An 18161-nucleotide genomic window follows, 5' to 3' on the forward strand; every position below is an offset into this window, starting at 1 on the left:
TGCATATCTGTGCACCACTTTTGTGTACCTGATACCTGCATACGCCAGAAGAGTGAATTGGGTACCTTGGAACTGGAGTTAAACATTTGTGAGCCACCATGTGCATGCATGCTGGGAATCAAACCAGACCTTCTGAAAGAGCAGCCAGAGTGCTCTTTACTACTGAACCATACATCTCTCCAGCCCCATTTTGTTGTTGTTGTTTTGCTTTATTTTAAGTTTTATTTTTGTACTTATTTGTGCTCTCATTTTTTGTAGTCAGCTTCATTTCTTTCATATGCCATCCTGTGAATCCATACCACTTTTTCTTTTTCTTTTCATTTGTATACTCAAAAATAATTGATGTTAGTAGCCCAGGGAAGTTTTGGACACCAGATTAATTCTTGACCAAAGACAACTTGGTAAGGATCATTATCATTTGCTCAAAAAGGGAAATTTGTAGAGGCCAAGCTGTAACCATCTAGGAGAAAATTATTCATCAAGATGTCAAAACAATTGAGCCCCAAAGAATATCTAAATAGAAGTCTTATATTTCTGACTGTCAAGATTTAAACTTGAAAGTTTTTCAAGGAGTGCTTGTCTCTTACATCTGCTGTTCATTATGTGTGGTGGTTTAGTGCACATGGTATAATTCATATACTATAACGTATGCCCTTGGAATTAAGCCCAGTATTTCTCTTTTTCTCAAATGTTAGTACCACAGAAACTCAGTACATAGGTGAGAAAATGTGAGAGGTTGGGAGTCTAGGGGTCTTTGTAAGAAACTTTAGAGGGAAGTTAGTATCCACACTAGTTTAAAATAAAAAAAAACTGTCATTTTAGAATGTGTCCTTGCAGTTTTTCCTCCAGCTAATTCAAAGTTTTCAGGTTTGCAAGTTTAGCTCCTGGTGTTCAAGAATATTGTCTCTGATTTTTCCTTAACTCTTCAGTTTTGTGTTGTTGTTGAAAATCTTCAAACAGAATTCTGCTTAATAATAATTACAGCACTTAGGAGACTGAGGCAGGAGTATTATCAGAAGTTGAGGCCAGCTGCTCTACATAGTAAGTTCCAGGCCAGCCTGGGCTACAGAGTAAGCCCCTGTTTCCCCAGAAAAACACACCAAAGCTGCTTATTAGAAGAGAACTTAAAATAGCGGCCAGTTTGAGAGAACAGAAGGGAAGAGTTGATGTGGACCAAGACAGAACTGGAACTTACCAGTTCATCCACGCCACCTAACCACTGAACGGCTATTTGCTCTTGACTGTCCCAGCTAGCCACATATCCCAAGTAGTGCATTTTAAAGTGGTTAACAGTTTTACATCCAGTTACTCAAATCTTACATTGGCATTGAAGATAGGTGTGTGTGTGTGTGTGTGTGTGTAAGCTGCTTAAAGGTGCACTATGTCAAGTAGACTAGAAGTTGCTCAGTGGTACTGAGAAGACTCTAGCCATGAACTGTCTGTTTAGGAAAGTGTTTTAGGGTTTAAGAGGTGCATGCACACAGAAACAAGAGCACCTTTCACTTGAGCAGCACAGACTAGAGCGCCTTCAGAGGCATGAGATACTTATATCACAAATCTTGATTGTGATTTACACTTCTGTTGTTGAAACTGAGGAGTGAGAAAACATTGAGGCCCTTCCCATGGCTTCCTGGAGATGGCAGTAGAATACATACAGAAATAAGGTCAGATTTAATACTTAGTTTTATATCAATGAAAAACACACTCCCCTCAAAAAAAAAAAACCCTCAAACTATCTGTATCTTGAAGTATATTTTCCATACATAGATAACACTGTAATCCATTTAAGATCCAGAAAGATGTTCATCTTCCCATTGCATCACCTGTTATTTTTCATTTCTGGCATTCCATAATCTGACCCAAGGCTTAAGGATTTTGATTGGGTTCTGATTTATTATGCATATGTAAGTGGTGTATGACCACTTCTGTGCTATGAAACTTGTGGAGATCAGAGGACACTTGCTAGAGTCTATTCTCTCCTATATTTTATATGTATTCAGGTTGTCAATTTTTACAGCAAACAGTTTATCTGCTGAGCCATCTCACTGGCCCGAATTTTCCAGCACCCTAGACCTTTCAATTTTTTTCTCCAGCTTCTATTTGTTTTAAAGTTAGGAGGCTAAATCATAGTATTTTCTAAGGAACTGTTATATATGATACAATGATTTTAATCCAATCACAATTTTTATTTCCTTTTTTTAAAAAAATGTGAACCACAGTCTCTTAAAATTGCAAAACCTTCGGCATCATTTGACTCTACATTTTAGCAGGGTCGCCAGGTTATTACATGCTTGCATTTAGGCAATATTACCTTTAGGAGTCACCACTTCATCCTCTTACAGAAACCAGAAATAGTCACACAAACCACACCTTTCTGTGTGATGGTGGCTAAAATACTGAGTTTGAATTGTTCTTAGCACTACTGTTGTTCCAAAGTCACTAAACTACTTTAGGAAAGCCAGAAACTGAGAAACAATGATAAAATGTTTTTAGATTTGTGAAAGACAGCACCTTAGTTCAATTTTTAAAGTGCTAACTAGCCATGTTACTTGAGTAGGTTCTGTAAACCTTGTGTCTTCTTAAGCAGGGAATGGAGAATCCTGTTGAGAGTAGAATTTTCAGCCTGGGGATGTATCATAGCTCAGTGATAGAGCATGTGTGTAGCATGCACATGACCCTGGGTTTAATGTCCAGCAGCATCAGAAAGAATTAGGTTTTCATTGGCAACATGGTTGCTACAGTATTTCACAAATAGGTACTTAACTTGCATTTCCACCCTTAGACTAGTAATGGAGAGAGTCATTTTGCACCATCTGCTTGATATCCTGACCTTATTATTACTAAGTAATATCCTTATTACTTAGTAAGCTTTAAGTGGATAATTTGTCACATGCTTAGTGCTTAGAATAAAGCCCTTGTGTTGTAAAGATAGTAACATCCACAGTTGTTCTGCAGGTATTAATGCTCATTCTTAGGAAGAAAACCAGCTGCCCAGGGTATCTGAGTGTCTGCTGTCTAAAGCAGGGAGGGTTCTTTTTCTTTTCTTTTGAGAAGTATTAGGATATGTTAATCACTGCCTTCTAGCATTTAACTTTGGACCTAGGAACAATTGCATGTACTGGAGTCTCAAGGAGTCTGCTTGTGAATCACATTTCTTGGCAGAGAGAAAACATGATGCAGTATGTGTGGAGTTTGTCTGTCTGTGTTGGAGATGAGGGTGGTGGTGAGGTATCTGTTATCCATCCTTCACTTCCTGAATCTACCCCTCAGAGGCAAATGTATCCATATCTTCCATCTTCCTATCCATATCCTACACTATACAAAATACATACAATTAAATTTCCTGCAAGCATTTGAAAACTGCTGGCTATATAAGCAAACATTTTTTATGAGTAGTAAATTTTGTGTTTGTTTGGGTTTTGATTTATTGTATATATGTATGGTCTGTGGGCACTTGTATACCATGGAGTGTGTGTGGAGATTAGATCTGGAGCTTTGACAAAATGCAATTTTGCATTACAGCAATTTCCAGTTTACGTGCTACCAAAAGTAGAGTATCAAGGTTGTTATGGAGTTGAAGCTCTGACTGAAAGTGAGCTCTGTCGCTTCTGGACTGAAAGTTTATTGCATTCCAACTGCTCGTTTTATGTTGGTGAGTCTATAGGAGTCCTCTTCCCCTTTGTAATTCCCTTTAAATTTTTGCCTTTAAATTCAGCTGTGCATACTTCCATTTTGTCCTTTTTTTTTTTGTTTTCCATTCTCTGATTATGTTGACTGTAGTTAAACAGTGACAGAGAGTATTGGTGAGCTTTTAAATTGATTTATACATATTTTGTAACTTTCTTACAATTATAATGACATTGTCTTAGAAATCTCATCTTGAAACAGCTTTTGACTTTATTTTGGTTTTGAAGTTTTGAACAGAAGGGAGTTAGCAGGGTTTTGAATGATATTGCCAGGGTTCTTGAATAGTTAACGTGCTTTACATGACAAGTTTCTTGCTCTTGTTCCTGTTGTTCTTTCACAGTGGAATGCTACATGCTGAACATCTCTCATCCCTTGTCTTAGTCTCTGCACCAATACAGATCAGTACAATATCGGTCTGTCTGTCCTATTGACTCCCATCTCCCCCAGTCTTTCCCTTCTTTCGATTTCTAAATGTATTGTCTTTACTTGTTTGTTACTTCCCACATTATTCTTTCTTAGGTCATGCCTTTTTTCTGGTAGACAGTCATAGTTCAAAGTAGGAGCCTGGTAAAGCTTTGTATATTCCTGGTACAAGCATAAGTCTGATGCTTTGTATTTAGTGAGTGCTCTGTATTTTTTCTTTCCTGATCTAGAAACAGGTGGTTATTTATTTGAAAATTTGCCTCCATTCTGATTAATCAATATTTGAGGGGGAATTGTTGTTGTTTATTTTTTATATAGCAACTGAATGGCCTTAAGTTCACAATTCTACCTCCCAAATGCTGGAATTAGTCTTGTGCTGCCACACCTGGCTAATTTTCTAGGACTCTTTTCCATTATCAGACACACACACACACACACACACACAGCCAAACATTTGTTTTAGTAGTTTCCATCAATAATCAGGATTCTAATGTTTCTCCAAAGCCTTCACACCACACACATCCTTCATGTAAAACATTTAAAAGCAGTTGCCAACCACATCTACTTGAGGAAAGGATTTTTTTAAAGTTATCAGTGAACTTTTTACAGTACTGACAGATGATGCAGACTTATTTTCTAATGTTCCATTTAACAAATGAAATTATCAGTTGTATGACTACTTCACCTAAGGACCTTTTACAGGTCTTAAGTAGTTAGTGTCTTGGGTCTAACTAGCCTAAAGACTTGCTCATTGATACTCCTTTCATCTTTATGTGACAGGATAATTTATATGGTTTCTTTGACACTTTGTTGGAGGACATGAGATGTTAAGGGCTTTGGGTTTTATTTTGATACAGATATGCAAGCATATGAGTGAGCATGCATACCCCTTTCTCGTCGTGATGCTAGGCACAGACCCCAGGTCCTGTGAATGGTAGGTAAGCACTCTACCTCTGAGCTGCACCCATAACCCAGGAACAGACTTTCAAATGCTGTATTAAAAGTATCCATCAGGCAGGGTGTAGTGATGTATGCCTTTTACCCCAGCACTTGGGAGGCAGAGGCAGGTAGATCTCTGTGAGTTCAAGGCCAGCCTGGTCTACAAAGGGAATTCCAGGATAGCCTAGGCTGTTACACTGAAACCCTGTCTCGGGACCCCCCCCCCCCCACACACACACATACACAAGAAGTTTCCATCAGTATTAGGAGCTTGCAGTACTCTTAAGATGATTGCTCAATGGAATCACTTGAAGTGCTTGTCCTAGAGTGTCTGATTGAGTAGTCAGAATGGGATCTGGGTCTTTACGTTTTAACACAATCTCAGGTAATAATACGGCTTGTCTTTGGCACTCTGAGAACCACCATAGCTCACAGTACAATAAACACACTTGTTTTTTATTTGTTTGTTTGTTTGTTTGTTTTCTTACTTTGCTATATGTAAATATGCTTACCTCCTTCTCTAGATTACAGTGTCTTACCCATTATAAACCTTAAGAGTTACTCCTTTAAGAAAGCCTGTGGTCTCATCATAACTCCTCTATCTACTATCTAGTAGATATGGTATGTCAAGATACGATATTTATCAGATCATTGAGTTGGCATTCAGTCAGTCCTCACTTTACACAGTTCTTACAAGCATGACCTCTGTTAATGGATGTATAATAAGAGTAGAAATTGCATATAAACTTTACTGCCAGCTCCTCAGTCCACTAATTATGATGTAGAGTACAGACATAGATGAGCAGTGACTGCCTGTGTCCCTTCAGTCTGCATTAATTGGTCATTGTGTACCTCTTAGCAGGTCATGTACAGAAATCAAATGTGTAGTGTGATGCCTCCTTGTCTCCCCATGGTCAGCCATAATGAGATTTTATGAGAATAGATAATGAAAACAAGAAATTGGCTAGCAAAGATTAAGATAAAGGGAAAAAAAGCAGAAATAGAAAACTCTGAAAAGGTAATATCGCTGGAGATTGTAATCAAACTTGCATGGAGCTGTAGAAGAAGTAGCTGCCTAGGAATCCTAACACTGACACTGCTCGGGAGGCTGTTCAGTCGCTCCAGAGAAACTGGCTGATGCCTAACCTACTGACGTGAACGAGGACAGTGGTGTGACATCAGATGAAGTGATGCCGGCATAGGTTTTAGTTAGGGGAATTCTTGGAGACTATGGGAGTTGATCCTAACTTAGCCAAGAGTATAGCAGTTGCCACAGTGGGGAAAGCTGCTTCTGTGTCAGAGGCTGTCCGAGAAGGCAGTGAGCACTGATCAAACTACTCTGGGTAAAACTTTGGAAAATGTAGATTCATGCTGGTTTTGAGGTTTTGAATTGCAGTGTACTAAATGCATATTTTTTCCATATTTTATTTCTCTAAATACTTAAATTGATTGAGATTTTGTTTTGATAAAACATGTTAAAATAGTGAAATAATTGTAAATTTTCCTACTTATTGTTACAATACATGATTTCAGTCTGTACGATTGTTTGTACAAACTTGTGCTGCATGTAAAGCTAGGACTGACTCCCTATGTATGGGCTCTATATAAATGATGCATGAACATAAAGGCTTAATTTCTGCTGTCTAAAGCAGTGCCTCCCAAATGTACCTCATCTTAAAGTATGATCTAAAACAGAGATTGTTTATGAACAAAGAACCATGGCCAGAGCTTTCACTTTCTCAAATCTGGCTCACGTGCCCCCAGACAGTGAAAAAACTCACTTGAGCCCTCAGGTTAGAAGGTTCCAGTGTTGAGAGTTCCCTCCTTGAGGAAGCAGGCCTTCATAGAACTTAGGGCAGGACTCTGTGTAGTTCTTTGATAGATTGTATTTGCTGGGTACTATACTACATACTTTTTATGGTTGGGTTCTTTTAAAAAGGTAAGTGCTGTTAGTAGTCTCAAATGTTTATTTATCAAACATCAAAAATACATTATTGCATTTAATATTCTCTTTTTATAGCTATGAAACCATTGAAATGTCTATTATTAGAAATGTCACATATAATGAGCACTAGAAATGGAGAGGTGAAACTAAAGTTGGCATAAGAAATAACAAGTGACTGGGGATAAATGGATATGTTGTCTTAGAGGGAAGACATTTAGTAAAAATGTTTCTAATTAACTTCTTTGAGCATAAAGCAAATGATATTAAAGTAGGCTAGATGTTGAAATGAGATATTAAACTATATGCAATTTTTGTAGTCTCAATGACTGATACCTACTTTCTGAGGAACTTGTTTCAACAAAATTAGGAGCTAAAAGTATAAATAAATCTAAAACATTTTATTCAACATTGGTGGGTGCTACTCTTACCCTGTGATGTTTTTAACCTTCATACGGTAGTAGTAGCATGCCCTTCCTGCTGACCCACGTGTGTTGCATTTACCCTGATCAGGATCTCCTCTGTCACTTAGTACATTGCAGCAGCTCAGTGCATGTCTCAGCTTATTTTGTTTTAAAGTTTGCACATTACTTTCTACAACAGAATGTAATTTTAATGATATAATGTTTGAGATTTTGTGAATTACAGGTTTATATCAGGCATACAAGAAAATAAGACTTTGAATAGATTGCTTTACTCACAGAAACATTTATGATTGCTTTAATTTAAAAAAATCTGTATTTTTATAGTCTAAGTTTTACAGTAATGGTTTTTGAGACTTATTGAGCATGCCCAGTCCACAGATTGGATTTTTAACTGCTTAGTTAGTTACATGGTAAGCTCATGCTTCTCTTACAACGTCATGAAGATGCAGCTTTAGTGGGAACTAGAAACACCAATGGCTGAGCAGTTTTGCTCTTAAATTAAGGTTTGGAGGCAATAATCCTGTTTGGGGAATTTGGGCATGTGTCAACTTTCCTATATTCAGCATATATTTTTAAATGAATGCATGACGTAATTTGTATTTTATATCATTGTAAATTCAAGTTTACTTGATAGCTAGTGAGATCTATTTCTCCTTTTAAATAATACAAAGTCCTTTATAGTTTTTTAGAAAGTGTAAAATCATCTTTATATAGAGAGACTAGTTAACTAGTTCATTTCGTGTTATAATCTCAGTGACTTGGGTTTCTTTAAGTTCAGTGTTTTCTTTTAGGGCATATTGATGCATTTACTTCAAAGCTTTTCATGCTAGAAGAAATCACCTCAGAAGAATTAAAAGAAAAGCTTGCAGCACTCAAGTAAGGAAGTGCTTTGTGGTGGACCCTGAAAAGACTTCACTCCTGTAATATGGTCTCAGATTTTCCTTTACCTCTAAATAGTGATGATTGATTTCTTTCAAGATCTTGAGGGCCCCCCCCAACCCAATTTACATTATTTGTCTCCATCTGCAAAAAAATGTACTGCTAATAACATGTCTTCCCACTTTAAAGAAAGGAGGCTAGAGCCAGAGAGTGTGTTGTGTTAAAGTGCAAGAGAAGCAAACATTCTGGCCTTGTGTAGAGAAGGGAAGGATGAGACAGCCACAGACTTTCAGCTATGGGGATTATGTGACTGATTGGACAACCAGACTTCTGAAAATTTGCCCATCCTACCAAATATTAGACATCAGAACTAAACAAGTAGTCCTCAGAACTCTTGAGTGCCTCATTGTGAGGGAAAATAGCTTATGCAGACTCCCTCATTTTATCATACAACTTGGCATAAAAGGCTTGTAGCATCGTGGCCATTTCCTATACAGAGAAGCTGGAACTGAGAAGCTCAAACCCAGCACAAGCTGAGCTGAGAACACAACCTTGCTGCAAAGCTCCACTTGACTTGACACAGTTCTGTGAGGAAACAATCAAATTTGAACTCTGTTTACCCTAAGTGTCTACTCTGTAAGAACTGCTTTATATGTGTGCATAGGAAAGTCATGACAGGCCGGGCGGTGGTGATGCACGCCTTTAATCCCAGCACTTGGTTGGCAGGGACAGGCAAATCTCTGTGAGTTTGACATCAACCTGGTCTACAGAGTGAGTTCCAGGACAGGTGCCAAAGCTACACAGAGAAACCCTGTTTAGAGAAAAAAAAAAAGGAAAGAAAAAGAAAAAAATTATGACATTACTAACTAACCCTTCATTTTCAATGAAAGTCTTTTTTTTAAAAAAAGAAATAATAATGGAAATAAGTTTATATGTAAATGAGGCACCAAGGAAATGCCTAGATACTTAGAATAATATTTCCTCTTTCCCATGGACTAGTCTGTCCCCACTCTGTGCTTCTGTCATTGCACGTGTATAAAGTCAATTTTGTTGGCGACTGATTACAGCTGTTCTGTATTTTTATATTGTTTCAATAATTTTTACTTATATGATTATAACTGCTCTAACACAGAGCCAAATACTTCATGAACATGAAAAGAAGACATCTTAGTATTTCTCCAGTCTTCTTGCTGGTTGGTCCTTGTCCTGCATTATTGGACTTCTGGTGCCTTTGGCTGTGAGCAGGAGACCACACATGTTATTAGTGAGGTTTTCTGGGGTTTTTTTTGTTTTGTTTTTTCAGTTTAATTTCACTTCAGTTTCTTCTGTTTAATAATAGGATTTCAAGTTTATTTAACATTCTCCAGCACGTTCTAAAGAAATTATGTAGGTAAGTACTGTGGGGTATTTTGCATAGGTATTTTGATTTTTTTTTTTTTACTGGAAGTTATTAGCAGCTTTGTCAATAGGTTGTTAGAGAGAGATGAAAACGCTAAAAGTATACAAGTCTTTTATCAGTTAAAATTCTAGCCGGGCGGTGGTGGCGCATGCCTTTAATACCAGCACTCGGGAGGCAGAGGCAGGCGGATCTCTGTGAGTTCGAGGCCAGCCTGGTCTACAAGAGCTAGGTCCAGGACAGGCTCTAAAGCTGCAGAGAAACCCTGTCTCGAAAAACCAAAAAAAAAAAAAAAAGAAAAGAAAAAAAATTCTAAAAATATGAGTAAAAAGATAAATGATAGTGTCTGGCTGTAATGAAATGGCAAATGTATTTATCTCATGCATATTTCTCTCTCTCATACACACATACAGACACACACAGTACATGCTCTCTCTCTCTCTCTTTCACACACACACACACACACACACACACACACACACACAGATCCTTACTGTAATAGCCCAGTTTGACTTCAAACTTCAATCTTCTAAGATACATGAGTTTCATTGATTAGAAACTCAATGTTTGAAGCATTATTTATTCTTTCTACCAAATAGTCATTTGGCTCCCTATGTGAAAGTGATGAGAGAGGGAAGGGCCTTCCTCAAAGCTAATAATAGTTCTCTGGACCTCCTTTGTCAGCACCAGTTACTTTGAGTTTTAAAAGCTGGTGAAAAGGAAACTCATTATGTCTGTAGGCAGAGCTATATAACTAAAGCTGATCATCTTCATTTTAATAATGTGGAAAAGAACTATTCTCTTTGCTCCTTTGGCCTAGAGATTGTGTATTCCCAAGAAAACATGGTCCACTGCCCCATGCCTTTTATTCTTTATGATGATGCAGTGAATCCCTTGAAGCTTTCCAGTAAACAAAGAAAAATGTGGTAGATTGGCCATCATCAGTTATTGTATTAATAGAGGATTGTGATTGAGGTTCTGACCTGTGTGCAAACCAAAAAGCCAGGTCTGATTGAAGCCCTACTGTGCACAGAACTGTGGACAAATTGCTTAGCATCTCATGTTTATTTATGCTTAATTTGGAGTTAAGCTTGAAGCTCTGTGTGAAGGATTTAATATGAAGGTGGGTAGTGGGGCAAAACAGCAGTTAGTTAATTCGTAAACACACAAACCTGCTCTACTTTCTACATCTTTCCTGCATGTTCCTGCCTGTTTCTGGCATGTCACATGTATCCTTCTTTTTGTGTTTCTATTCTCTTGCCTATTAGAAACCAAGTACACTGAATGAATAAAATATATGGTTGGAGTATATCATAGATTAGAGAGTTAGATGGATTGTTTTTCCATTAAGTGATTGGCTTTTACAAATTGATAAAGCAGTAAAAAGGAAATGGTCAGCTATTTCTGAATTTTGGAATAAAAATGCTAAAATTCATTGTTGGGGGGTATAGCTTTAAAGGCTTCTGAAATTTTTACCTTTCCGGGTCCTGAAATACTTTCAGACGTGGCATTCTCTTCCTGTGGTAGCTCTGCTTTGCTATGTGGAGTTAGGAGAACATGGTGACATTGGCAATATAAGCCCAGTGAGTTGAGTCTTCCATGTTGGATGCAGCTTGCAGGATGGGTCCTACTTGCTGTCTCACGCAGCAGAAGATTCTTCACTCCTGATCTACAAGACCTCAGATGAAAAAGTTTCTAGGACAGCGTATAATTTGCATAAAGCGCATTGTGACCTTCCTGGCATACCTTCCAGTCTCTCAGTTCCTTGGGTTCCATTAGATCCCAGTTACCTGTTACCATATCACATCCATCATGGACGAATTCCATGTACTTTTCCGCCTAAATCACTGCGCCCTGTAGCACAACCAAAGGTAAGATCTTTTTTATGATTAATATCCTATTTGGTTGTTGATTACTAATCTGTTTCTCTGACCTCCTTCAATGAATATCTGCATTTGTCCTGGTAGCCATGTAGCATCTGAAACCTGTGTCTGTATTGTAAGTAGAACTTCCTTTCTTATAAGTTTTAGAAATCAGCTAAGGAAATCTCTCCTAACTTGCTGTATGTATGCATGCATGAGGCATTCATGAAGTTTAGTGCCTGGGTTTTTGCCCAAAGCAAATTTGTATTTTCCTAGTTCTTATTTATGTATATCCTTTTCCATTAAACAATTGAAGCAATTTGCAAAAAGTCCTTGTAATAAAATTATGATATAATAAAAAAATCCTTAGTAATATGGTGAAATACTTAAAAGTAAGTATTAGTAATTAATGAGTGAAGTGGCTTAATAAAATATAGTAAAATATTAAGAGCTAAGTTGTATTATGCTAAGTATTTTGTAACTTAGGGTTTATTGAATTACTATTAATGTTATACTCACTGTAAAACCCTCTGGAAACATCAGTTGAATAGCATTTTTTTCTTTTCTTTCTTTTTTTTTTTGGTGGGGGGGATCTTCAAAACAGGATTTTTCTGTGTTGCTCTGGCTGTTCTGGAACTTGCTTTGTAGACCAAGTTGGCCTTGAACTCTCATCGATCCACTTGCCTCTGCCTCCCAAGTACTAGAATTAAAGGTGTATACCATCACACCTAGCTGAGTAGCATTTTTTTTTTATTGAGCTATATATTTTTCTCCACTTCCCTCCCTTCTCTCCTTCCCCTTCTACCCTCTCCCATGGTCCCCATGCTCCCAGTTTACTCAGGAGATCTTGTCTTTTACTACTTAATATGTTAATTAGATCTTCTTAGGGACCTCATTGTTCTAGGTTCTCTGGGATTGTGAATTGTAGGCTTTGCTTTATGTCTAAAAACCACTTATAAGTGAGTACATAACAATATTTGTCTTTCTGGGTCTGAGTTACCTCACTCAATATGATGTTTTCTAGATCCATCCATTTGCCCACAAATTTCAAGATGTCATTTTTTTCTGTTGTGCAGTACTCCATTGTGTAAATGTATCATTTTCCTTATCCATTCTTCGTTCGAGGGGCTTTTATGTTGTTTACAGGTTCTGGCTGTGACAAACAATACTACTATGAACATAGCTGAGCACATGTCCTTGTGGTATGATTGAGCATCCTTTGGGTATATACCCAAAAGTGGTATTGCTGGGTCTTGAGGTAGGTTGTTTCCTAATTTTGTGAAAAATTGCCATACTGATATCCAAAAGGGCTGTACCAGCTTGTACTCCCACTAGCAGTGGAAGAGTGTTCCCTTTATTCCACATTCTCTCCTGCATAGGTTGTCATTAGTGTTTTTGATCTTGGCCATTCTTACAGGTATAAGATGCAATCTCGGAGTTGTTTTGATTCTCATTTCTTCTATGGCTAAAGATGTTGAGCATTCCTTAAGTGTCTTTCAGCAAATTTAGATTCCTCTGTTGAGAGTTCTCTGTTGAGGTCTGTATCCCATTTTTTATTGGATTATTTGTTCTTCTGATGACCAATTTCTTGAGTTCTTTATATATTTTGGAGATCAGCCCTCTATCCTATGAGAGATTGGTGAAGATCTTTTCCCATTCTATAAGCTGCTGTTTTATCTTGTTGACTTTGTCCTTTGCTTTATAGAAGCTTTTCAGTTTCAGGAGGTCCCATTTATTGTTTCTCTCAGTGTCTGTGCTACTGGGGTTATATTTAGGAAGTGATCTCCTGTGTCAGGCATTTGCTTTTTAAACCTGGAATTTGAAACCATGACTTCAGATGCTATGATGTCTCTCTACCATGCCATGACTCTTTATGTCGTCAGTTTCAGTTTGAACTTGGCTGTAGGAGGGAAATGTTGGGGAATATTATTTTCAGATGTGTGACTTTTGTTTACACTCTATTTGTTTAACTCTGTGAAGCTGTGTTACTATGCCTGTCTAAAACACCTGATGGTCCTAATAAAAAGATGAATGGCCAATAGTGAGGCAGGAGCAAGGATAGGTGGGGCTAGCAGGGAGAGAGTGTAAACAGAAGGAGAAATCTGGGAGGAGAGAGAACGAGGAACGAGAGAGAACAAAGAGCAAGGAGTTGAGAACATCAGGGACAGCCACCCAGCCAATCACGGAGTAAGAGTTGAAAGTAAGATGTGCAGAAGTGAGAGAGTGGCAAAAGCCCAGAGGCAAAAGGTAGACGGGTTAACAAGAGAAGCTAGCAAGAAACATGCCGAGCGAAGGCTGGTCATTCATAAGTAAGAAAAAAAAGTGAACTTAGCTGTATAAAGAATTTTGCTGTTTGCAAATGAACCTACATGTCCATTAAATAAAAACTCAGTGTATTTTCCTACCCTGTTGCCCAAATACCTTTGAGCCAAATTACTGAGTTCTTTGTTCTCTGTACAGTTTCCTGGGAGCTCCTATAGATGCACATGTGTGTCCTGTGAACACTCCTTTCTTCCTTTCTCTGTTATGCCCAAGTAGTCTGTAAATGTCCCCAAGCTCTTTTGAGAGAATAGTTCTTCTTACAAATACCAAGGACTTTAATTGTTGATGTTGACTTTATTGTTCCTATTGGCTAGGATTATACTTGCTCTTTAGTTCTCCACCCTGATATCATCATTTGAGAAAATGGTTCTATATATTTGCCAATATTTTTATGCTGGAGACTGAAGCCAGGCCCTGTGCATGTTAAGCAGGCATTTCACCCTGAAACACCTTATCCATTCCTAGTAAATTCTGATGAGAAAGTATAAATACAGCAAACTAGTTGAGAAAATGAAAAATGGAGAAAGCACTGTGTTTATCTTCAGTTTTGGTATTTTTGGTTTCTAAATACTCTTTTTTAAGTAGGTTTTTTTTTTATAATCTAAGGAAATGTTTTGTTGTTGGTGGTGGTTTTTCAAAACAGGGTTTCTCTGTATATCTCTGTCCTGGAACTCACAGAGATCCGCCTGCCTCTACCTCCCTGAGTGCTGGGATTAAAGACGTGCACCGCCACTGGCTCTAAGGAAATTTCTTAAGTCACTTAAAAATAATTGAAATTTTTTTGAAAATATGTATTCTAAAAGAACAGTTTTCTTTTAATTTAGAAACAGTAATTATAGTCTGTCAAGTATAACATATAATTCTGTACGGGGGTGTCTCTTATTCCTTTTTTGTGAAAATGAATGGTTTAATTTAACATTGGAACTGAACAATTTTAAGTTAAAGAAAACATTTATGTAGGGTGTTTTTTAAAAGAATGAGTGATAATGTTGTACTTTATTGGTACAGACTGACTTCAAACATTGAATGCTTATGCCTTAGAAATACCTGGAAGTTTTGACTTTTTCAGTAGAGTGGTCTAAATGTGCTACAGTGTAATAAGAAAATTCATTTGGACAAGGAGAAATTCTGTGTGCTCAGATTCGAACACATAAGTGTACATTCTAACAATTCAGCCATGGGTATCACTGGACATAGCCCAGCGCTGGGGGCGTAGACATTTAAATAACCAGTGCTGCCCTGGTGTGTTTTGAAAGTCAGGAGACCCTCCCTCCACAGCCAGCCTTTCACAGATGCACCTGTGTATCCTGAATACTGCTGTCTTCCTTTCTCTGTTATGCCCAGTTAGGAAACATCCCTAAGCCCTTTAAGAAATAGCTTTTCCTACAAATGCCGAGGACTTTTTAATTGTTGATTTTTGTTGTTGTTCACATTGGATAGGATTGTATCTGCTGTGCAGTTCCCCGCCCTGATGACTCCCTGCTTTCCTAGCTGGGCCATGGAAACAGGACTTTATAATTCCAACCAAGCTCAGCACCTGTGGGATTCTAGCCTTAGCAGATATGTGGAAATATGAGAGCTTTCTGAAAACTGGGAAGTCGGAGCCTGTATGAAACAGCTGTTTACATCTCTTCTGGTGTAGCCTCGCCTTGCTGTGATCTTCCATCCCTAGTGCTCTTGAACCAAGTGCTGCTCATCCCTGGACAGGGCCTGCAGCCCTGAACCCTGACGCATATGCAGTAGATCTGTGCTGCCTCCTAGTGTACCAAGCAAGAGTAGGATTGCAGAGTCCCATCTGTTCCCCTTCATCACCATAAGTTCCATAATAGACATTTAGTGGACACTCAATACAGTTTTCAAAGTATTTGCCATTCTCAAAAACCCAGTTAATGAGTACCTTCAGGGAAAATCCCAGCAAAGTGGGGAAGTGGCAGGCGTCTGAGAGTCAGTGCGTACTGGGCATAGATCCATGAGCTTCAGAGAACAACAGACACCCTGCTGACTAAAGCTCTGTGTGCCCCCACTCTAGTCATGCCATGTAAAAATAAACCCTAAAAGCTCTAGAAAGAGAAAGTAGAGACGCTAGATTCTAGTACATTCTTAGAGAACCACAGTGCTGGCATTTCATTTGTTGAGCTAGACAGTGAGAGAGTGAGTTTGCATCACCACTGCCCTTACCCTCCCCTCTGCAGGATTGACTGCATAGGACGTCCTTCACAATGCCTTTGTGAGGTGGCTAGGGGAACTGTGACAAAGGCTGCTTTGTAGAAATGGTTGCAGGCTGTACAACTTTGGTCCTGTATGAGGTCTCTAAGTGGCAAGGAAGGTGACAGCATTTTCAAGTCTTCTCATTAGCCAGGACTCTTGATTAGTAGGCTGTTCTTCTCTCTGAGACTGTGGGAGCTGGGTGCAAGCTGGAGCAGGCATGAGGGGAGCTATGCCCATCTCTTCCTTTCACCGTTTCTGCTGGTGTCCTGTTCTCCTTCCTCCCTCAGTGTTCTCTTTCTTCTCAGTTTTTCCCCCTTCTTTTCTTTTACATTTTTTATTTCTTCCTTTTTAGACTCTTTCTTACCCTTTTTCTCTTACATCGTCTCATCTTCTTGCCTTGCCATCGTACTTTCTGTCCTCTCTTTTGTCTTTCTACCCCTTTGTATGTCCTCTCCCTATCTTCCCCTTTCTCCTTTCTCTCTTGCCCTCCCACAGAGCTGCACACTTTCTCCGAAGGTCTGGCCTTCCCTCACTTTCTAATTTCACCTTTCAGCATCGTGCAACTCTAACAGTAATTTACAGCAGAGCCTTACTCCAGCTTCTTTCCTCATTGCTTTTAAAACTGAGTCAGATTAAAATGTCTTAAATAGCCACGTGGCTGGGACTTAAAAGTGTACAAAAGGTCATTCCCAAATTGAGAGTCTCTGGGTAAATGATACGGGGTTGTTTGTGTGCAAGCATGTTGTGAATGTATTAAGTTATTCTGCTCTTGCTCTATCTTTTAGGTTGGTGGGACAAGAATTCCTACCCATAGCCACAGGAATCCAGTTTCCATGGAAACCAAAAGTAGTTCCCTGCCAGTTCAGCAAGTTGAAAATGAAGGAGTGGCTCAGAATAAAAGGAAAATAACGTAAGGTCTGGACCTTGGAAAATGAAGTTTCAGAAAAACCAGTTGTAACTGTTTTTAATGTTGAACTATGAGGGGAAATGTGCCCCCAAAAAAATCAGCAAGAAGAGTGTTTCCCTTGCTATCCTGGAGTTCTTACGAAGTGCCTTGAAAACTGACTGCAGGAAAGTCAGTGACAGCAGTGGTGGCCTCCTCATCTCTGGCGCGTGGAGAAGCTAGAGTGCTCCATCTGCATAGAGGCAAACTGAATAAGAAAAATATTTTTATAGTATTCTTTTCTAAAGATCATAGGTAGGAAAACCACTTGCTGTTTTAGGAACTGTCATGTATTATGTTAATAATTTGATTATATTGCCAGTCTAATGAGACTGGCCCAGATGCTTAAATGTTGCCACTGTTAGAAACAGCTGTGTGCATTGTTTACGGCCCATCTTTGTCAGTATTAACACTACCGTTGATGTGTTTGAAAACCTGTTGAAATTCCATTGTGGACATCGGAAAAGAAAACAAGGAAGGTTTCTATGTCTGAAAAGTGGCAAATTATTATTTTCCTGCTAGGCAACCACACATGTGTTTTACAAAAACACTAGCATTTTGTGGTGCGACAGCTTTGGTGACAGTGCCTCTACAACTTTGCACAAATTTCTTCTGAGTGCTGAGACACCGCCGAAAGCCGAGACATCTGAGGTGCGGGCACTCCGGGGAAAGCAAGCTTGTTCATCCCGCCCGGCATGGGTGAAGTGCCGTTAAGTCTAGGATTTTTTTCTTTTCTTTTTGTCTCATTTATCCTGATTCATTCAGAAACCATCATGAGTAGTGGGTATGGCCAGTTTGGGTTTGAGGTGACAGACTTGTTCACTTTTTTTACCTATTTTTTAATAAACACTAAAAGTATCAGAAATGTGTTGCCATATCATAAATAAAATATTTGTAATCCAAAGACAATTTTCATGTTGTTTTTTTTTTTGGGGGGGGGTGTTCAATGGAAATTATACCCAAAAATCAGGGTCTAAAGAAATGGCTTATTACAGACGCCCAGATTTGATTCCCAATCACATGGCTGCCCTGTAGTGAGAAGGGAACCACTTGTTGGTTTCCAGCAGCTTAGCCCTGAAATAATCACACAAAAACTGTATTAATTAAATCACTGCTTGGCCCATTAGCTCTAGTG

At 38.6% G+C, this 18161-nt stretch overlaps 1 protein-coding gene across 13 annotated transcripts in view; it reads left to right on the forward strand.

Annotated features, from left to right (window-relative positions):
- Ice2 (interactor of little elongation complex ELL subunit 2) overlaps nt 1-17930 on the forward strand; it is a 43159-nt gene extending 25229 nt beyond the window's left edge. For 7 of the 13 annotated variants that reach the window (XM_038322361.2, XM_038322359.2, XM_038322360.2 and 4 more), the window contains 5 exons: nt 3523-3652; nt 8208-8292; nt 9635-9685; nt 11304-11562; nt 16869-17930. In XM_038322361.2, coding sequence (XP_038178289.1) covers nt 3523-3652; nt 8208-8292; nt 9635-9685; nt 11304-11562; nt 16869-16997 — 654 coding nt within the window. In that variant the 3' untranslated portion in view covers nt 16998-17930. The other 6 variants (XM_038322366.1, XM_038322364.1, XR_005284642.1 and 3 more) reach the window with 6 other exon arrangements.
- Nucleotides 17931-18161: the final 231 nt, after the last annotated feature.

This window comes from Arvicola amphibius, chromosome 3, assembly GCF_903992535.2.
Source record: "Arvicola amphibius chromosome 3, mArvAmp1.2, whole genome shotgun sequence".
Classification (NCBI taxonomy): Eukaryota; Metazoa; Chordata; class Mammalia; order Rodentia; family Cricetidae; genus Arvicola; species Arvicola amphibius.